Source organism: Neofelis nebulosa, chromosome 16 (genome assembly GCF_028018385.1).
Source record: "Neofelis nebulosa isolate mNeoNeb1 chromosome 16, mNeoNeb1.pri, whole genome shotgun sequence".
NCBI classification, from domain to species: Eukaryota; Metazoa; Chordata; class Mammalia; order Carnivora; family Felidae; genus Neofelis; species Neofelis nebulosa.
In genome coordinates, this window is record NC_080797.1 from 36067881 (window position 1) to 36088310 (window position 20430).

The 20430-nt window shown below is 39.0% G+C and overlaps 1 protein-coding gene and 1 long non-coding RNA gene across 8 annotated transcripts in view; one reads left to right on the forward strand and one right to left on the reverse strand.

The window, feature by feature from the left end:
• LOC131498508 (uncharacterized) overlaps window positions 1-19082 on the reverse strand; it is a 147821-nt gene extending 128739 nt beyond the window's left edge. For all 5 annotated transcript variants that reach the window (XR_009255443.1, XR_009255441.1, XR_009255444.1 and 2 more), the window contains exons 1-2: window positions 19004-19082; window positions 585-623 (exon numbers count right to left, since the gene is read on the reverse strand). This is a non-coding gene — a long non-coding RNA (uncharacterized LOC131498508). The remainder of the gene's footprint in view (window positions 1-584; window positions 624-19003) is intronic.
• On the forward strand, window positions 15559-20091 carry KRT10 (keratin 10). Of its 3 annotated transcripts, none has more exons than XM_058705764.1 (8): window positions 15559-16208; window positions 17042-17124; window positions 17499-17655; window positions 17757-17918; window positions 18010-18135; window positions 18483-18700; window positions 19052-19389; window positions 19717-20091. In XM_058705764.1, exons 1-8 carry the CDS (start codon window positions 15609-15611, stop codon window positions 19821-19823), a joined length of 1791 nt encoding a protein of 596 aa, XP_058561747.1. In that variant the 5' UTR covers window positions 15559-15608; the 3' UTR covers window positions 19824-20091. The 3 variants fall into 3 exon arrangements, with proteins under 3 accessions (XP_058561747.1, XP_058561749.1, XP_058561748.1); XM_058705766.1 differs by having other exon boundaries at window positions 19052-19369; XM_058705765.1 differs by having other exon boundaries at window positions 19121-19389.
• The last annotated feature ends 339 nt before the right edge of the window (window positions 20092-20430 follow it).

The window sequence follows — 20430 nt, forward strand, 5'->3', positions numbered from 1 at the left end:
GACAGCTCAGAGCCTGGAGCCTGCTTCAGATTCTGCGTCTCCCTCTCTCTCTGCCCCTCCCCCACTCACACCCTGTCTCTGTCTCTCAAAAATAAGTAAATAAACATTAAAAAAACCTTTAACTAAGGGGTAGAGAGATTAAGCTGACCGCCCAAAAAACTATATATTTTTTAAAAACTGCTCATAAAAGATGATGTAATGTGATAGTGTTACATAACATAAAGCTCTACGATGGTCTCCACAATGCACTGACTGAGGCTATACTTTGACCTCAGACTTCTGTTACGTTTGCACACAATGGCTTATTCCTCTGGGCTCTGACAGCATAGCCACAGTGACTATGGGTCTGTTAAGGCCTCAGGGGAAGCTATGGCATTGTAGGGGGCTCACAGAGTTAGGGGGCCTTCTGGTGTACTTTCTGGTGTTGGGGTTGGGAGGCTGGGTGCTGGAACAGGGTAGAGTAGCATGAGTGCCGGACCCAATGGGAGCCATGTAAAATGCTGGTAGCTCTGATGATGGTGGCCTTCTTTCAAGTAACACAAGGGAAAACGTGTGGAATTTAAACCACGGGCATGATCTCCTACCTTGATAAGGGGCATCACCTGGAAAACACCAATGCTGACCTTGAATTAAAAATAAAAACATAGTATGAGAATTTTGGAAAAAAGAACATTGATGGTCAACCTCAAGACTATAGCAAATACTACACCACCATTGAGGACCTTAAAACTCAGATAAGTTGTCTTACGTATAAATAACTTTTCTTTCCTGGATAACATACATTATATCACATAAATTAATGCATTTAATTTAAACATAAAAATATCTGGGGGCACCTGGGTGGCTCAGTCAGTTAAGCGTCAGCCTTCAGCTCAGGTCACGATCCCACGGTTCACCAGTTCGAGCCCAACATCAGGCTCTGTGCTGACAGCTCAGATTCAGTCTCCCTCTCTACCTGCCCCTCCCCTACTTGTACTCTGTCTATCTCTGTCTCAAAAATAAACATTTAAAAAATTAAATAAATAAACATTAAAATATCTAATGTGCATAAAAATTAATATAAAATTTCCTGATGACACTCATTTGAAAGAGCATTTGACTTATTTTTCTTTATTTCAGAAGCTGTAAAAGAAAATATATTTAGCTGAAAAGTTCTATAACAATTCTAGAAAGGTTTGAACTTACTGTTTATATACTTTAGACAAATATAGTTATGATGGCATACACTTATAATTATTGAAACCTATGATGCATATAATCTTGACCTAACATTCTATATATTTTGTTGAATGATATGGTTCCTTTTCCTCTCTCAAAGGTCAACCCAATATTATTTTGGAAAAAGTCAACACTCTGCTTCAGATCAACAGTTCCAGGCTTACCGTGGATGACATCAAGCTCAAGTTAAGCCAAAAAACACATAAAGGACTGATTGTTAAGAAAATATTTTTGCCCATTCACATTAATTACATTTAACAAGCAATTACCACAAAATTTACAATATAATTCTTTCATATTATTACATAGCCCAATATAATGACCTCTTTTAAAACACTTAGATTACAATAAATAACAGTAATAGGCTACCTATCTGAAAACTCCCAGCTCTTGGAAATCTAACAGATGGCATAGGACTCTCAAATCATGGGTCAGAGACTCATTTTTACAAAAGTGCAGAAGGTCTCCAGTACTGCATTTGAAAGTGAGAATTTGGTTCCCTTCTTGGTCAAAGAGCAGAAGGTAGATTTTCAATCTTTTAAGACTTCAGGAACACCGGACCTACCATTTCCTGAACACCGAGGATGAGGTAGGCCCTGTGCTAAGCACTTTTGCACACATCAGTTCACTTAATCCTCACACTATTCCTATTTTAACAATGAGGAAACTAAGGTGTAGAGAAAATATTTGCCCAAGGTGACAGCTAAAAGTGGTGAACGTGCAATGGGAACCCTGGTCTTTACTCCAGAGTTGTGCTCTTTACCTTCCACTATGTGGAATGTTCTAGTACCACTAGATGAGGAGAATTCCATTACTAAGTTGTATTTGTTCTTCTAATTGTGCTTTGTCCACATACCACAATGGAGTTTCCCATTACCAGAGAGTCGAGGTGGATAGCATCAGCCTGAGAAGTTTTGGATGGGTTGTCCCCAAACAAGACTGATCTGGCGTTGAAAATGGAAACCTGATGGAGGAGCTGACTCACCTCCAAAAGAATCATGGAGGAGGCAAGGGTGGGGGGTCAGAGAGAGACTCATGAAGAATTAGGAATTGCATGAAATGTTAATCAAAAGCTTCAATATGTCAGCACTTGAAGATATGGTAGTGGTGGGTGTCATTAGAAGATTCCATTTCATAAAACACAGGTAAAATAAAACAGACTGTAAAGCCAAGGTGTCTATAAGATTCTTCACACCTTGTTCCCTCTGCCTAGCCCTCTGATTTCAGGAAGGCCAACAGGGGCCTGGGTCACGAGAGGGGTCCTCACTAAATATGATGCTTTCTAAGATCAGCATCATAAAGCATTGTGCTAGAAAGCACACTCAACTGGAAGCAAATAAGAAAAATAAGAGTCAGCAATGCTAGGTGGTAGGAATATGGAATTTCTTACATTATTATTTGTAACTTTCTGATCTTAATTCTCAGTGTTTTTTCAATATTCTGTAAATGTCTCAAAATTTTAAGGAAGACCACTGGCCTAAGAGTTAAAAGTCTTGGATTCAGGTTTGTGCTTTGTTTGTTCATCATGACTTTGATGAGTTGTTACTCTCTGAGTCTCAATTTTTTGCTAGTTAAAAAATAACAACAGGGGCGCCTAGGTGGCTCAGTTGGTTAAGCATCATGATCTCGGCTCTGGTCATGATCTCACGGTTTGCGAGTTTGAGCCCCGCATCGGGCTCTGTGCAAACAGCTCAGAGTCTGGAGCCTGCTTCAGATTCTGTGTCTCCCCCTCTCTCTGCCCCTCCCATGCTCATGCTCTGTCTCTCTCTGTCTCTCAATAATAAATAAACATTAAAAAAAATTTTTTTAAATAAAATAACAACTCCCCTCTCTCCACCTCCCAGCAAAACTTTCCTCTCAGGGTGACAGTAAAGATCAAATGAATCACTTATATTAAGACACTTTGTAAAATATAAAAATATTATTATCTTAGAAAAATATTATCTTACATTGGTCCTGAATATTTGTGTAATCGGGTTGCCAAACAAAATAAATGGACACTCCATTAAATTAATTAAATCTCCATCAAATAAACAGTGAATAATATTTTATTATAAATACATCCCAAATACTGCAATGGGACATACTTACTCTAAAAAAGTACTCATTGTTTATCTGAAATTTACATTTACTTGGGCATTCTGTATTTTTATTTACTAAATCTGGTAACACTGGTAATTTTGTAATCTCATGGAAATTTTTTTAAACCTTAACAATGATTTCTAAAATCTACATTTCCAGTTTTATCTTTTTAATCTATTTGCATGATCATATCCCCGATGCAAAAACCAAGTAACCTGTGACATTTCAAATTATTTGATTTTGGATCAGTAAATGAAGGGAGACGTGTTAAGGTACCTCGTGTTGAAGTGTATGTCCCAGGAGTGGACCTGACTGCCCTACAGGGCCAGGTGAGGAGGCAGTAAAAGGTGTTCACAGAACAAAGCCAAGAAAGGCTGAGGCCTGGTTTATGAAAAGGTAAGTCTATCGCCACCAAAAAAATCATGGAATACCTAGCTGGTACAAAGTATTTGTACTTTTATTCCACTCTAAGGCTTCAGAGCAAAGAACTGAATGGGCACGCATTGGCTTCTGCTGACAAGTACCAACAGGAATAAGCCGGCTGAGCCACATCAAACTCTCCACACGCTGGAATTAAAGCTTCAGGCCCAACCAGCTCTATGAAGAATGTTGCAACGTGTTGTTCTCAGAGTCCAAATTGTTATCCACATATGACAGTTACAAGACTGGTCACAGATTTCTCAAACTATTTTATGTCTCTAAGGAATCATCTCTTCATTGTAAAAACTAAAAGCAACTCTGTTTAAGGTTAAACAATAAAGGAACAGGAAGAGAGAGGAAGACACAGTGCCAAGAACGGTTTCTTTAAAATTACAAACTATGTTCTGTTTTTCTCCACTGCAATTTTTAATAAATCATCTTTCACTTTTATTTTCTATCCCTTCAGGAACAATCCTTTGGATTCAGTTTGACAGAAACTGAAAGTAACCAACTACTACAGTCAACTTTCACAAATTCAAGAAATGATGAGCAATCTGGAATTTCAAGTTCAACAAATCAGGACTCAAGTGGAGAGCCAGGATGTTGACTAGGAACAACTCCTGGGCTGAGATTCGACCAGTGAATGAAACTGAAAAGTACCATAAACTAATGAATGGCAAGTCTGGGTAAGAGATTAATTAATCCACTAAAACCCTAGCCCTCTATTAAACACTCAATTCTTTTTTATATGTATATTAAATATAATTTATTGTCAAATTGGTTTCCATACAACACCCAGTGCTCATCCCAACAGGTGCCCTCTTCAATGCCCATCAACCATTTTCCCCTCTCTCCCACCCCCCATCAACCTTCAGTTTGTTCTCAGTACTTAAGAGTCTTTATGGATTAAACACTCAGTTCTTAAACTGACAGTGTGTATGGGGCGGCCTGGGTGGTTCAGTCGGTTGGGCATCTGACTCTTGATTTCAGCTCAGGTCATGATCTCATGGTTTGTGGGTTCAAGCCCCTCATCAGGCTCCGCACTGACAGCATGGAGCCTGCTTGGAATTCTCTCTCTTCCTCTCTCTCTGTCCCTCCCCTGTTTTCTCTCTCTCTCTCTCTCTCTCTCTCTGTCTCTCAAAACAAATAAACATTTTTAAGTTTTAAGTAAGATAGCATGTATGTACTCAAGCCTAAAATATCAGGCCAAATAGCACCTGTCATAAAATAATTTACCATTGTGACTGACCCACTCCTACCCACTCAAATCCATTACCCTCAAAACATATCCATATTGCAAAGTGTTTGCAGAACATCTGTGAAAAGAACATACTGAATCATCTAAACAAAAAGGAATATTCTTCAAATCTGCTTCCTTTTAAAATTCCATTTAGCTCATTTGTTAGTAGGAAATGTAAGCCTATCCTAAAACAGACTAGCTATAATAAAATGGTTCCCTACTCACCACTGTCATCTACATTTCTGGGACAGTCTTTGAAACCACAAAGCAGCATTTAATTAAACATCTGACAGTGAAAGGTGGTGGTTAAGAGTGTCAAAGGTGGTGGAGCTAGAGAAGACAGAGCTGGTTTCAATTCTGGCTCAGACACCAGTGTATTAGCTGTACCACCCTATGCCCGACACACAAGCATTGTAAGCTTCAGTTTCCTCCTCCATTTCTTTAAAAAGGGTTTAAGAATAGTATCTGCCATACAGGGTTGTTCCATGAGAAAATGTGCATAAAGCCCTTAACAGCGTCTGGCACAGAGTAAACGTTACATAAATGTTAATGATGAAAGTTCTTGCTATTCATAATATTCTTATGCTTAGAGCAACTTGATGGCTGTCAGTGTGACTGTTACAACAGTTATCCCATTGTACTAGATCTTATTTATTTATTTATTTATTTATTTATTTATTTATTTGGGTGAGAGTGCATACCTGCAAGTGGGGGGAGGGACAAAGAGAGAGGGACAGAATCCCAAGCAGACTCTGTGCTCTCAGCAGGGGGCCCAAGGCAGGGCTGATCTCACAACCCATGAGAAATCAAGAGTCAGTTCCCTAACCCACTGAGACACCCAGGAGACCCAGATCACTTTTAGATTGCAGCATTTATATTCCAAATGTCAAAAAAAAAAAAAAAAAGGAAAGAAAACACAACATCTTACGTTGTATCTTTTTTATATCTAAATTTTAGGACTAGAGAACTCATTTATATCTAAGCTTAAGGACTAGACAAGTCTAACCTTCACTCCACATTTTAACCAAAATGATCAACACAGGAAATATTAGTGAGACACCAAAAATTCTGGTAGCTTTTGGGTTATGAAAGTTGGAAAATCCCAAAGCAACAGAACCCTTCCAAGTCACAGTGTACTATCAAATTAATTCAGATAATACACCATTTGTTCAAGATTTAGAATAAAAACCTTACAAAAAGCAGTTAATCTCCATAAAGGGTTTAGCTCTGTCTAGAAAAGCCAGCATAATAAAAGGATTAGTGTGGCAATTATGCATGGTGGCTAATTGCTCCGATTTGTTATTTTAACGACTGGTCTGGAGCTGGGGACCATCACGCCCAAGACTTAGGGACCTCCAGAAACCCAAGCAGGAAGGACCCTCAGAAAGTCAGGACACAGTCTAGCCTGGGTACAGATAAAACCTACAAGTCTGACCCCTCCAGGAGAATTCATGTCCCAGTCTGTTTTTCATGACAAATGAAATGATTTTTAAAAAGGCTTACCTGATCTGAGAAAGAAAACAGAACCCCTCATGTTCTTGTTCATTTTCTAAGTCACATGACTGCAAAATACAATTCTGGATCACTTCCAGAGACTTTTAGCTCACTCACCGTGTTAAAAGTTCTCAAGCTAGATCTGTACCCAAATCCCAGCTGAGTCCTTCTATTGAACAATTTTGAGCAAGCTACTTAATTTTTCAGTTAAAATAAAAGCTACCTTGTACAATTGCTGTCAGGATTTGATGAGACAAAAATTCAGGTCAAGTGTTTGGCACGGGCCCTGGAACACAGAATAAGTCTCAATAAGCTCTAATTATCTGAGGACTGACTTTGCAAAGGTTACTTTCATATTTATTTAATAAATTTAATCCAAGAAATTAGTGTTCTTTGGGCATTATCTCACATCAACCTTGTAGAGGGAGGCCACAGAATGGTTACAGTAAATTTTCTCCATTGCAATTATGTGTTTCATTTTAATAATTGTTTCAATCTATTCCTTACCATTCCCACCCCACACACACACACACACACACACACACACACACACACACACAGGTGATCTGGACACCGAGCTATTGTCAACTTGTTATAAAACTGACAAGCTGATTCTTTAAAGTATTTTAAAAATCTCTAAGCAATAAAATTAAGAGATTAACTCGTAAGATTTTTTTCTTAATTTAAGCACATTATATATATTCATTTAAAATTACTAGAGTGGGGGATTGCTGCTTTTATTATATTCTTTAACCTCTATATGTACCATTTGGAAATCAAAATTTTGTCTACTCTTTTTAGATCTGCCCAGATTCCCTAAGTAAAAATTAACAAGATTTCATAAATTACTTTCTCCCATTACCACACATCTTTGAGAGATCGATTTTGATTAACAACCACAATTGGACCTAAAGGAATTTTCTTGGATTTAGGAATGAGGGCAAAAAACAGCCACTATTTTTGACAATGTTGTTTTAATATCTTAAGAGTGTAGTTTGTAGAGCTTGGCTGGTTGGCTGGTACTTTCACTTTTACTACTTTTTATGAAAACTCAAAGGGATATTATCGTTCTGTTTTCTGCTCTACATCAGTAAATTCTCCTCCTAATGCAGGTGATTCATAGTTTCACACCTCCTAATGCAGGTAATTGTTTTCATAGAATGAAGTCAACTCAATCGAAAGGAAGAAACCTATGACATACTAATGAAACATAAAGGCCAAGTCACATAACATTTAATCCTTAAGTTACACCAAACTCATGTGCTTTCTAACTAGAAAACCAACTAAAATAGCCAACTATCCTAATAAACAGATTGAAGTGTTAGAAGTACAGATATATTTTGGGAGTTTGCCAGTATCAAGATCATCACAACAGATCCAAGACCAAAAAGGGGACCTTTAATGAAGCGGAAAAAGTGAGGGCCAAAATGTTTTTTTTTAAATATATAAAGCATATATATAAAGTCCAAGGTATATATCTTTATATATTTTAAGATACCTTAAAACTCCTATGCAGAATATTAGATTTCTTATCATTCTTATGCAACATTCTCACATCTAAAAGTATTATAAGTTACTTTAAAGTGAAATTAGTTGTCTTCAACTGGCCTTTATTTAAATTTTGAACTTGCACCACTGCCAAAAACAGTTTAGAGAACAAAATAAAGGCAAGAAAAGAAAGTAGGAAAAGACACTGAGGTGATACGAAAACATTCAGAGAACAGTAAGTATCTGTCAGGTACAGACTGGGTATACAGCACCCTCCCTTCTCTAAAGGGACTTAAAGGCCTCATCTCACTGGGAACAATGATAGCACAGCGTATTATAAAACACTAGATTACCCACACAGGAACTAAAAGAGACAGACAGACGTGACTTACATTAATGGTGAGAAACCTCATGAAGGAGAGGACATTTAAGCCAGAGCTTCGAGTTGAGGTAGCATGATTTGAGTAACTAGCAAAGTGAAAGAAGGACATTTCAAAACAAGAGCAACAAAGGCCTTAAATTCAGGGATAAAGCATAATGTCTTGGCCAGGATTAAAAAAAAAAAAAAAAAGGCTTGCTGATCATTAAAGAATTTTTCACGGAAATGCTAATACATTTTTTCATTGGATTGTGATTATACATATTGTAATATTTATGAGTACATGCATCCCCCGCTTTTTGGAAGTTCACCTTGATGCCATTTTGCTTTTACAAAAGACTTACATTAGTACCTGTTCTCATTAACTGGAAAAAATCCAAAGAGATTTTCACTTTTGTGAAAAATAGGCAAAAAGCGAAAACAGCACCAAGCGTTTCTTGCAGTGAGCCGTTATAGAGGTAGCAAGAATGGTCCCACCAAGCTCCTCCCCTGAGAACTACATTCAGCATCTGAGCGTCTATCAGCCATAGCTTTCCACTGTGTCTGTGAGCGTGTGGGCTTTATCTCCATGTATTCTGTGCATCAGTTAGCAAGATGTGTCCCAGGGTATCAGAAAAGCCTAAAAGAAGTTATTTTGAGGACTTGGGGATGCTCAAAATTTTCCATATAAATTAATGATAACTGCTTCTTTGCTTTACAGGAACACTCTACTTCCAAACAGCAGGGGAAACCTACAGTATTACCCATATTTTATAGGGCAGTAAAATGAGACACAGAGAGGCTGAGTGTCTTGCCCAAGGCCACATAATTACTTCATGAGGAGAATGCAGCTCTCCTTCCACTCCAACATCCTTACGCACCACAGGGAGCATGAAGATGAACAGACAGAGTCAGGCAAAGCTGTTGAGAAGACTTAATCCATCCACAAGAGAAATCCATAATAGGTGCTTGAGTACACTGATGAAGTCATGACAATACTTTGTCAAGAACATTAATCCTGCAGCAGTGAACAGGAAAGATCTTAAGTGACAAGCACTGAGCCAAGAAAATGTCTTCAGAAGCTGGTGATGTAACATTGGTGACAGAAGTGCTGAAAGCCTGGATTAGGGCAGTTGCAGTGGGACCAGACAGAAAGAAAGAAAAACATCAGCTAAGATTTAAAAAAAAAAAAAAAAAAAAAAGTGACAAAATTGGGGATTTGGTGGATATAGGAAATAAAGAAAAGAATGAAGTTAAAAATGAAAGCACAGGGGCACCTGGGTGGCTTAGTCAGTTAAGCACCCAGGTTTGTGAGTTTGGGCCCCTCATCAGGCTCCCCGCTGACAGTGCAGAGCCTGCTTGGGATCCTCTCTACCTCCTTCCCTGCCCCTCCACCACATGCACACACACACTCTCTCTCTCTCTCTCAAAATAAATAAACTTCAAAAAAAAAAAAAAACCACACATCATTTAGAGAAAAACAGATGGCAAACTTTATCACAAAGTTATCAGTAAAGCACATCTTTCCTTTGCCTACCCTCCTCCCCTGCCATTTTCTCCTCCTCACCAGCCATTTTCCATCCTCTAACCTTATCCTTTCACTCATATTTTTCCGGCCGACTGTGGGTTAGACAGTGGCTTAGCCTCTAAGATACTGATCACAGTAATAGTAACACCAATAAACATGTCTTAAGCACTTGTTCCATGTATGTCAGGCACTGTTCTAAATGCTTAATATTTAACTAACTCATTCAACTACCGCTGCAACACTGCAGAGTAAGCAAAATTATCATTCCTTTTTGAGAAATGAGGAAACCGTGGGGCATCTTGGTGGCTCAGTCAGTTAAGTGTCCGACTTCGGCTCGGGTCATGATCTCACAGTTTGTGAGTTAGAGCCCTGTGTTGGCTCTGTGCTGACAGCCCAGAGCCTGGAGACTGCTTCTGACACCTGCTTCCAATTCTGTGTCTCCCTCTCTCTCTGCCCCACCCCCGCTGACACTCCGTCTCTCCTTCAAAAATAAATAAACATTTTTTTTCAATTAAGAAATGAGGAGGGGCGCCTGGGTGGCACAGTCGGTTAAGCGTCCGACTTCAGCCAGGTCAAGATCTCGCGGTGCGTGAGTTCGAGCCCCGCGTCAGGCTCTGGGCTGATGGCTCGGAGCCTGGAGCCTGTTTCCGATTCTGTGTCTCCCTCTCTCTCTGCCCCTCCCCCGTTCATGCTCTGTCTCTCTCTGTCCCAAAAATAAAAAAAAATAAAAAAAATTTAAAAAACGTTGAAAAAAAGAAATGAGGAAACCAAGACAACACACAGTGAGTGGTGGGGTGTGGGCTGTAACCCTGGCAGTCTGGCTCCAGAGCCCACTCACTTAACCATCTGCTATATTAACTGAAAAGCCTTCATGTAATTTCCACATTTTTGTGGCTTCTATCACAGTGCAATCCCAGAAGTTTCAGAAAAATTGCATGATATGGGAGTGTCTGCAGATTTTAAAGCACTGAATTTTAGATGTTTTGCAATGAGAAGTCATGGGCCTTATGAATATCTTCGCTAATTACTAATTATTGCCTAAATACTCAGTCGTCTGGGAGGAGGGTACCAAATCCACTACACAGTTGTACAATTTTCTATTTGGCTTTGACTCTGTGGGTGGTAATCATAAAGGCACATTCAGCAGTTTGCACACAGTCACAGACCAGTCAAGCAAAATATGTCTAACTTTCAAACTTTCTGTGATAAACAATGGAAAACTCTAAACATTTAGCTCATCAATCCTGCCATCTTGAGACATAATCTGCACTACCAGAGTCCTCTTTCTGTAACTACTTAAATTACTCATTGTATCTCAATTAATCAGAGAAAGAAACTTGCAAATAGAATTTTCAAATAGAAACTTCAAAAGAGAATTTTACTTGAAGAAAAACAAGGAATAGGAAAGGTCCAAAAATCCCAACAGTGCGACAAGTCAAGTTGATAACAAAGCTGAATCAACATGTTTCAAGAGCCCCAGCCAAACTAAACTCATGAGAATAGTGTATACCCACCTTAACCATGACTGCAAATCCAGAAGCAATTAAAGAGGAAATTAATACACTGGACTACATGAAAACAAAATACAGTAAGCAAAGTGGCCAAATCTAATATTGGGTATATATTGTAGATTACCCTACTACAATTCCACTAAACCTCTCTTGTGGAAGGACGCCAGTGGTTCCTAACTGCCAAATCAAGTTTCTCTTCAATCTCCTTTCTCCTTGGTCTCTCTTTCTGGTGACCAGCCTACTTATCTGGGTTCCCTCCTCCCTTGGCTTCCAAGTTCCTTCTTCCTCTTTCCCAAATCATAAGTGCCCTCCTTCTCAGTATTATTCTCTAGTCTCTAGCTCTTCTTCCCAGCCCCTAAAGTGGCCATCCCTCAAAGTTCAGGCTTAGACCTTCACTCATTTCTTTCTCAATTCCTTCCCTTAGGGATCTTACCTATCTTGAATGTATCTGCTGCTCTAATCTCCCTCCTGAACTGTAGTCCTAGGAGTCTAAGTGCTAAGACATTTTTACGTGAATATCCTGGTACTACTTCAAATTCCTATCTTAAAACAAACTTCTCAAAACTTCATTTTTCTTTCATTGTGCCCTCATGCACATCACACGCACACACACACGCGCGCGCGCACACACACACACACACACACACACACACATACACACACACCAGACTGTTAGAACCCCTCCCTGCACTACCTCAACACCCTGGTCATGCCTCAAGTGTAGCCCAGAGTACCCTATATTAGAATCTCCAACTTGTGGGTATGTTTGCTTGTCTCTCCAAGTACAGTGCAAATTCCCTAAGTGGCAGATTTGTCTTAGTCATCTATGTATCCCCAGGGAATACTGCAGGTACCAAATAAAATCTGTTAAGAGAAATTAATAAATATAGATGATCTGATCTAGCCAAACTGGCCCATTAAGAGTCTCCACCTGTTTGGCATTTTCATAGTCCCCACTTCCCAGAAAGGTCCTCTCTCTGCTGCTGCATGCATGGAAGAATCCTACCCATCCTTTGCAAGATTCAGCTTAAATTCCACTGGCACATGAAACTTTGTCAGATGACCCTATTCCAACAAGACTCCTTGCTCATCAGCCTTACAGCGACAGTCTTTCACGACAGATCCTGTCATGAAAACAGGATCATCTTTCAAGCTGATTCAAAACCAGGCTCTAGCATAAACTACCTATGCTACTCTGGGCAATTCCTAAAGCTTTCTAAAGCTTCACTTTTTTTTTTTTCCAGCTATAAAATGAGGTATGTAATACCAATCAGAGAGAAATTGGGGAGGATTACAGGAGACTAAACCATCTAGAACATAGTAGATGTTTAGAAATGTTAACTCCTTTTCCCCACCCCACCTCCTTTTCACTTCATTTACCATTCATATGGTGCTTAGGTTGATAATGTTTGTTTTGTCTCCTCAATTAGATTGTAAGGATTAGTAAAATCGTTAAGGGCAAGAGCTGAATCTCACTCATCTATCTTCTAAATACCTATCAACGCCCCACAGAGACACAATAAAAATAGAAAACAACGAAATTACAGTTACAGTGGATTATGGCAATCAAGTGTATACGGTGCCAAGATTAGAAATGACAGTCTGTAAATTTTCATCCCATTTAGCTATAGAATTATTACATGGCACCTCTGTAACGTCACTCATGCCAAAGGCGGATTTCAACAAATGACAGTGCAAATAAAAACAAATCAATTTCTACAATATACAGGTTAATAAGCAGCCTTCGAGAATAGATTTAGTTAAAGGTGGTTTAAATATTTAAATATTATTTAAATAATTATTTAAATATTATTGGTATTAGAAGAGTCTCTATACATGTATTTGTCCCCGTGTACTTTTACGCACAGGTTTCCTTTCACATATTCTTTAACATGATTGTAACAGATTTCTTCATACCACTTGCACCGGTTAAATAACTGAAAATAGATTTAAATTTTATATTTCTCCACCAGGGTGAAAAAAAATAGTAAAAGCTAATACTGAAGCAAAACTGGTAAGATCAAGATCCAAAATTCATAATAATGGCAGGTAAAATCTACCAGAATCTCTCTTTAATTAAAATGGTTTCTTTCCAAATCGCTTTCATTAATATCAAGGCTTCAACATCCGCTCTGAACTTACTGGAATGGTTTTTTGTTTTCTCTATCCTGATTTTTACAGCCTTCCTCTACCGCCTGCTATCTTCCTCAAGGATCAATTCCCATGGTTGGGTTTCATTATTTCTTTTAGCTACTGCCCCATTTACATGTGCTAACAAGTTGGCGGAACCACAACGTGCTGGGTAATAACTGTAACCCCTGACAATCAGCTCTACACTAACACTCCCAGCCACATTCCCCTTCCCTGAAGAAACTATTTCTACAGTTTTCGTAGGCTGTGCAGCTGTACATCTAATAGGAAAAAGCAATTCGTAAAAGAAGGGCATGTGCCAAATACCCTATCATCTCAACATTTTCATGCTTCCAAGGACTTTTTGTTTTGTTTTGTTTTTTTCCCACGTGGAGAAGTTTATGGTGAGAAAGAGAGGCATTCGATTCTATCAGACCAACCACAGTAGAGAGTACATAGACACAATGGTAGCGTAGGAAAGAGCCAAAAGTCAGGCATCAAAACACTAAGTTTCTCATCTCAGTTCTACCACCTATTTCATTTCGTTACGTGAAATCATAACCTCTCTCAGCTTCAACTTCCTCTTTCATACACTAGAGATAATCACCATCCCTATTTCAGCAGCTTGTTTCACAGATTATAAAATCACAGGATCACAAATGGCACTGTTTAATTATAAAATATGTGTGTGTGTGTGTAATACACATGAATATATTTTTGAACAACAGCATTGTCATAGCCTATGGGTAGATGAAAAATAATTTTATACCATGTATTAAAGTCCCAATTAAATACTTCACTAGACAAACTGTTACACCAAATTCTATACACAGTGTATCCAAGGAAAAAAAAATTTTTTTTTGAGAAACAGAATCTAGCTTGGAAACGTATGTTCACAGTCCAGATCATAATTTTTGGAGCAAGTAACATTCTCTAATCTGGATTTATATTCCTGTAAGCAAATTTTTAATCACAATTACAATGTAACTAAGCTCTCCCTTTGGGGATCAATCAAATTTAGAGTAAAGAAAGTAATGGAGGTTAGTTTTTCATATATTGTGCTAAGAATTTCTGCATTATGGTCTTCAAATCAGCCTTCACTATAATGAATTTAAAAATCAATAAAATCCAGAATCATTTCATGATTTTTTTTTTTTTTTAGGTTAAAAAGAAAAGGGTGCCTGGGTGGCTCAGTTAAGCGTCCAGCTCATGGTTTCAGCTCAGGTCGTGATCTTGCGGTTTGTGGTATTGAGCCCTGTGTTGGGCTCCGTGCTGACAGCATGGAGCCTGCTTGGGATTCTCTCTCTCTCTCTCTCTCTCTCTCTCAGCCCCTCCCCTGCTCACACATTCATATGAGCTTTCTCGCTCTCAAAATAAACTTAAAAATATATATAAGGTTAAAAAGAATAGCACCATTAAATTGGCAGATTCCTAAGTCATTACTCACTTCCAACTCTCTAAGCAAAGTACCACTATGCTTTCATTCTCCAAATAAAAGATTCCCTACAAACACTACACACACACACACACACACACACACACACACACACTTACCAATTTGGTTTTCTTATGGCTTTAATTCTTCATATGTGGCATCTTTTGAACACTAATTAAACTGTTTAGCATATTTTTTTCTTTTCTTTTTGGTTTGCTTACAATTTTCTACAAGATCCCCATTAGAGCATGACTTTATGTTAGTTTTTTTTCCAATTAAAACTATTTAAAACATGAATTTGAAAAATCTTCAGCAATAATTTTGTAGCTAAAATTCTTTTTCCAAACTTTGCAAACATTCTGTGTAACTAAATTAGTACTGAGAAAAAACTGGATTTAAGTTGCTCAATATTCTTCAAAAGGTAAAAAAGCATAATGAAACATAAGCTCATCTGAACTACACCCATTTTCAATTTCAACACAGCAAAACTCCTGTTTGTTCTTAGGGCAAATTCAAAACCATACATATTGGAATTGGTTATTACCAACGATAATTTATGCAATCATAAGTAAAGATGCTAAATTGGCAAAAAGAAAACCATGTAAGTAAGCAAACTCTAACACATGTGGGACACACCCTCTCGGTGTATAAAGGCTTGTCACTGTCCTTGGTAGCAAGCACTCCCTGAGCTAAACAGCATCACCATGTCTGTTCGATACAGCTCAAGCAAGCAGTACTCTTCCTCCCGCAGTGGGGGGGGAGGAGGAGGAGGAGGAGGAGGGTCATCCTTCAGAATTTCAAGCAGCAAAGGCTCCATTGGTGGAGGATTTAGCTCAGGGGGGTTCAGTGGTGGTTCTTTTAGTCGTGGGAGCTCTGGTGGAGGCTGCTTTGGGGGCTCATCAGGTGGCTATGGAGGATTAGGAGGAGGCTTTGGCGGAGGAGGCTTTGGTGGAGGAGGCTTTGGTGGAGGCTATGGAAGCAGCAGCTTTGGTGGGGGCTATGGAGGAGGCAGCTTTGGAGGGGGCAGCTTTGGTGGTGGCGGCTTCAGTGGAGGCAGCTTTGGAGGCTTTGGGGGTGGATTTGGAGGAGATGGTGGCCTTCTCTCCGGAAATGAAAAAGTAACCATGCAGAATCTGAATGACCGCCTGGCTTCCTACTTGGACAAAGTGCGGGCTCTGGAAGAATCAAACTATGAGCTAGAAGGCAAAATCAAGGAGTGGTATGAAAAGCATGGTGGCTTAGGCCAGAGAGAACCTCGTGACTACAGCAAATACTACCAAACCATCGATGATCTTAAAAATCAGGTAAGGTGCATCTTAAAAATCCAACTTTAAGCCTATTTTTTATCCATGTAACTCAGATATGTGACTCTTACATTAACTACAATGTAGCTATTCACTGTGTTTGCCTACCTTACTTTCTTGCTTCCAAAAATAATCCAGTCTCCTCAAAGGTAAATATTTGTGAGGATATGGTCATTGAAATCTTCAATGTGTGTTGTATACCTTATCAGACGATGGATTACTGAGAATTTTTTTATGTTTTAATGAGTGTATGAGTTCATAGTTAAAATACTAGGTCATTTACAAATATCGGAACTGAAAGAATTATTAAATCAATCAGAACAAGACAGTATTCAGATTGATAATAAAAAAAATCCATTACCAACATTATAAGTAACATGAATTCTCCAGTATGAAAATGGGATATTGTTTGCCTCTGGGAGAATTTGTGAATTGTACCTACTGTGTGTCAGCCCAGAGTGTATTCATTTAGAATGTATATTTAAAACAAGTTAAACCAAAAGGTATGAGTCAGTCAAAAGTTCACTGAAATACATGGAAATCACACAGTATAAAATGAGAGGGGGGAGAGGGGAGCTGTGCAAGAACACAGCTATATAACTGCAGTTAGTTTTCAGAAAAAGATGATACAGAAGTAGATATGTATAGAAACTTTAAGAGAACAAATGACTCAAATTTAAGTATATGAGTAGCCCTGCAATATTTTATATTTAAGATAAAAAAAAAATCCCCCGAGGATTTTGTAAGAGAACATAAAAATGCAGCTCATCTATCTATGCCACCTGGTTTTATAGTGGCGTATCTGTATCTGATTTCTTTGCCTCTCCCTCCAGATCCTCAATCTGACAACCGATAATGCCAATATCCTGCTTCAGATCGACAATGCCAGGCTGGCAGCTGATGACTTCAGATTAAAGTAAGCTAAGTAAACATGGTACAACACAGTCACAACAAATACAGGAGTTGTTTTTAACAGTGACTTTGGACACCTACAATAGCATTTACATTTTCTTGAATTCATTCAAAGTTAAACAGTATTGGAGCTGTCCGAAAATTTTTCAATTTCAATATTACCTTCTTGGCAATATTGAAAGAAGAAAATGCATTTTAAAGTAAACTGCTAAGCTTCTTTGCATTAACCCACTAATATCCCTCTATCCCCATATGAATTAGTACACAATAAATGTTGCCATATGAAGCCAACTCTGTATTCGCTTCTAAAACAGTCTCAGCCCAGGAACATCTCCCATATGTAAATTATATCCAGTATTTGTACCATGCTTGTTTCAGGTATGAGAACGAGGTCACCCTGCGCCAGAGCGTGGAGGCTGACATCAATGGCCTGCGCAGGGTGCTGGATGAACTGACCCTGACCAAGGCTGACTTGGAGATGCAGATCGAGAGCCTGACTGAAGAGCTGGCCTACCTGAAGAAGAATCATGAAGAGGTGATGCAAAAAGTTATACGTCCCGCAGCCAAAAATAAAAGGGGGGGGGGGGGGTCATGTGGTCATGATACAATCATTAAATTTTTCTGTTCCTCTAACAGGAAATGAAAGACCTTCAAAATGTGTCCACTGGTGATGTAAATGTAGAAATGAATGCTGCCCCAGGTGTCGATCTGACTGAACTTCTGAATAACATGAGAAACCAATATGAACAACTTGCTGAACAAAACCGCAAAGACGCTGAAGCCTGGTTCAACGAAAAGGTTAATTCGTCTTCCTTCATAGCGGGGCCAACGGACGTTTGGTTATCATTTCAGAATTTTCTCATCTTTTCCCCTGTTGTTAATACTCTAGAGCAAAGAACTCACTACGGAAATCAATAGTAACATCGAACAAATGTCCAGCCACAAATCGGAGATTACTGAATTGAGACGCACGGTTCAAGGTCTGGAAATCGAACTACAGTCCCAACTAGCCCTGGTATGTTTGTAATTCTCTCTTGAAATAACTTCAACTTTAACACACAAAGTTTCACGCTCACATAAGAATATGCACCACAAGAAAAAAAGAAAGAGTACGAAAGTAGAAATAAAATTGGAGCTCTTTGTTAATGGGAGAAAAGTCTTAGGGGCCCTGCTCTAAACGTGAAGTTAAAATGTTGCCATTAAACATAAAACACAAATTCTATTCATTTCCTTTATTCTTCTATTTGATGTCTTATTATTAAAGATTAAATATTAATTATCATTAAATAATTATTAAATAATCTTCACTGTACTCTATTAAACAAAGAAGTCGCTAAGCCACCGTACATTCTCTCTTTCCAGAAACAATCCCTGGAAGCCTCCTTGGCAGAAACAGAAGGTCGCTACTGTATGCAGCTCTCCCAGATACAGGCCCAGATCTCCTCTCTGGAGGAACAACTGCAACAGATTCGAGCTGAAACCGAGTGCCAGAATGCTGAGTACCAACAACTCCTGGATATTAAGATCCGACTGGAGAATGAAATTCAAACCTACCGCAGCCTACTAGAAGGAGAAGGAAGGTAAATTATAAAAATCTTAGAATTATCCCAGTTGGTCTTATTCAGTGTTCTAAATCGCCAGGCTTTTCCAAAACCCAAAGTGCCGGAGGATGGGCGAAAGGGAGAAGGGGGAAGGCAGAGTACAGAGAAAGGCGTATGCAACCACAGCCTGAGTTTCCCATGGATTTGATTCTGAAAGTTGTGTGCATATAAAACTGTTCGTTAGTGGGTCTGAGAATCCATATTCGACAGGTATTTTTTTTTCCCCTCTCGAAACACGCTTTGCTTATTTTTAAAGTAACGATAACCTAGAAGGCGACCCACCATTTTTCAAAGTTAGAGTTAACCGAACATAACCCTCACTCCCGGTAGTTCCGGCGGCGGCGGCGGCTACGGCGGCGGGCGCGGCGGCGGAAGTTCCGGCGGTGGCTACGGCGGAAGTTCCGGCGGCGGCGGCGGCTACGGCGGCGGCTACGGCGGCGGAAGTTCCAGCGGTGGCGGCCACGGCGGTAGCGGCCACGGGGGTAGCTCCGGCGGCAGTCACGGAGGTGGTTACGGCGGCGGCAGCTCCGGCGGCGGCGGTGGCCACGGCGGCAGTTCCAGCGGCGGCGGCTACGGTGGAGGCAGCTCCGGCGGTCACAAGTCCTCGTCTTCTGGGTCCGTCGGGGAACCCTCTTCCAAGGGACCAAGGTCAGCAGAAACTAGCTGGGGTAATCAGAATTAGTTTTAAATTTCCGTGATGATTTTGTTGCTTTTTAAAGCTTTCTAAAAAATTAAAATCTTAGAGATTTCTGCTTGGATTTTTTTTTTTTTTTTTAGCAAACTATACTCTTGACATCCATCTTGAACGAAAAATAACCTGGTGCAAGATGCTGTAGCTTAAATACTATTCGGATCTAAAAAACAAACAAAAAAATAGGATTTTCTTTCTTTTTTTAATTAAGTGTACTTTTCTTTTAGAAATTTTGATTAATTAGTAAGAAGCCCCACAAATTATTTAGTCTAAATTGTTTTTTTCCCCTGTGATTCATGTACAGATACTAACAAAACCAGAGTAATCAAGACAATTATTGAAGAGGTGGCACCTGATGGTAGAGTCCTTTCATCAATGGTTGAATCAGAAACCAAGAAACACTACTATTAAGCCGCATCAAGAGGAAAGAGTCTCCCTTCACACAGACCATTATGTACAGGTGCATGAAAAACAAAAGCTCCAAGAAAACACTTCAGTCTTAATGGTCTATGGAAATAGGTTCACTCCTTGAAAATAAGGTGTCTAAAAGGTGTTTTGTGGTTTCTGTATTTCTTTTCACTTTACCAGAAAGTGTTCTTTAATGGAAAAAAAAAAAAAAAAAACTTTCTATTCTCATTCACTAATGAATTTCAATAAACTTTCTTACTGATGCAAGCTATCCAATTTGGTCAGAATTGTCCTTATTTAAATTAAGTGATTTTTTTTTTTTAACCTTAAAGATTAGTGAACTATAGCATTTGAAGGTTCATTTGTCCAGAAATTCTAAAGACAGAATTATTATCATTATGATTTCCCTGAGTAAATTTTTTAATCTTGTGGGTGTTAGATCAATGTCCATAATCTCACTAAGTCAGAAATCTGATACCCAATCTTACCCTTTCTTAAAGATATACCATAGGTGGGAAACTCCCAGTGCTCTGGCTTTGAATTATTTCAGTCCTGAAAATTCTAAAATATCTCCAGGAAGTCTTCATGGATAAAGTTATTGGAAATTTCA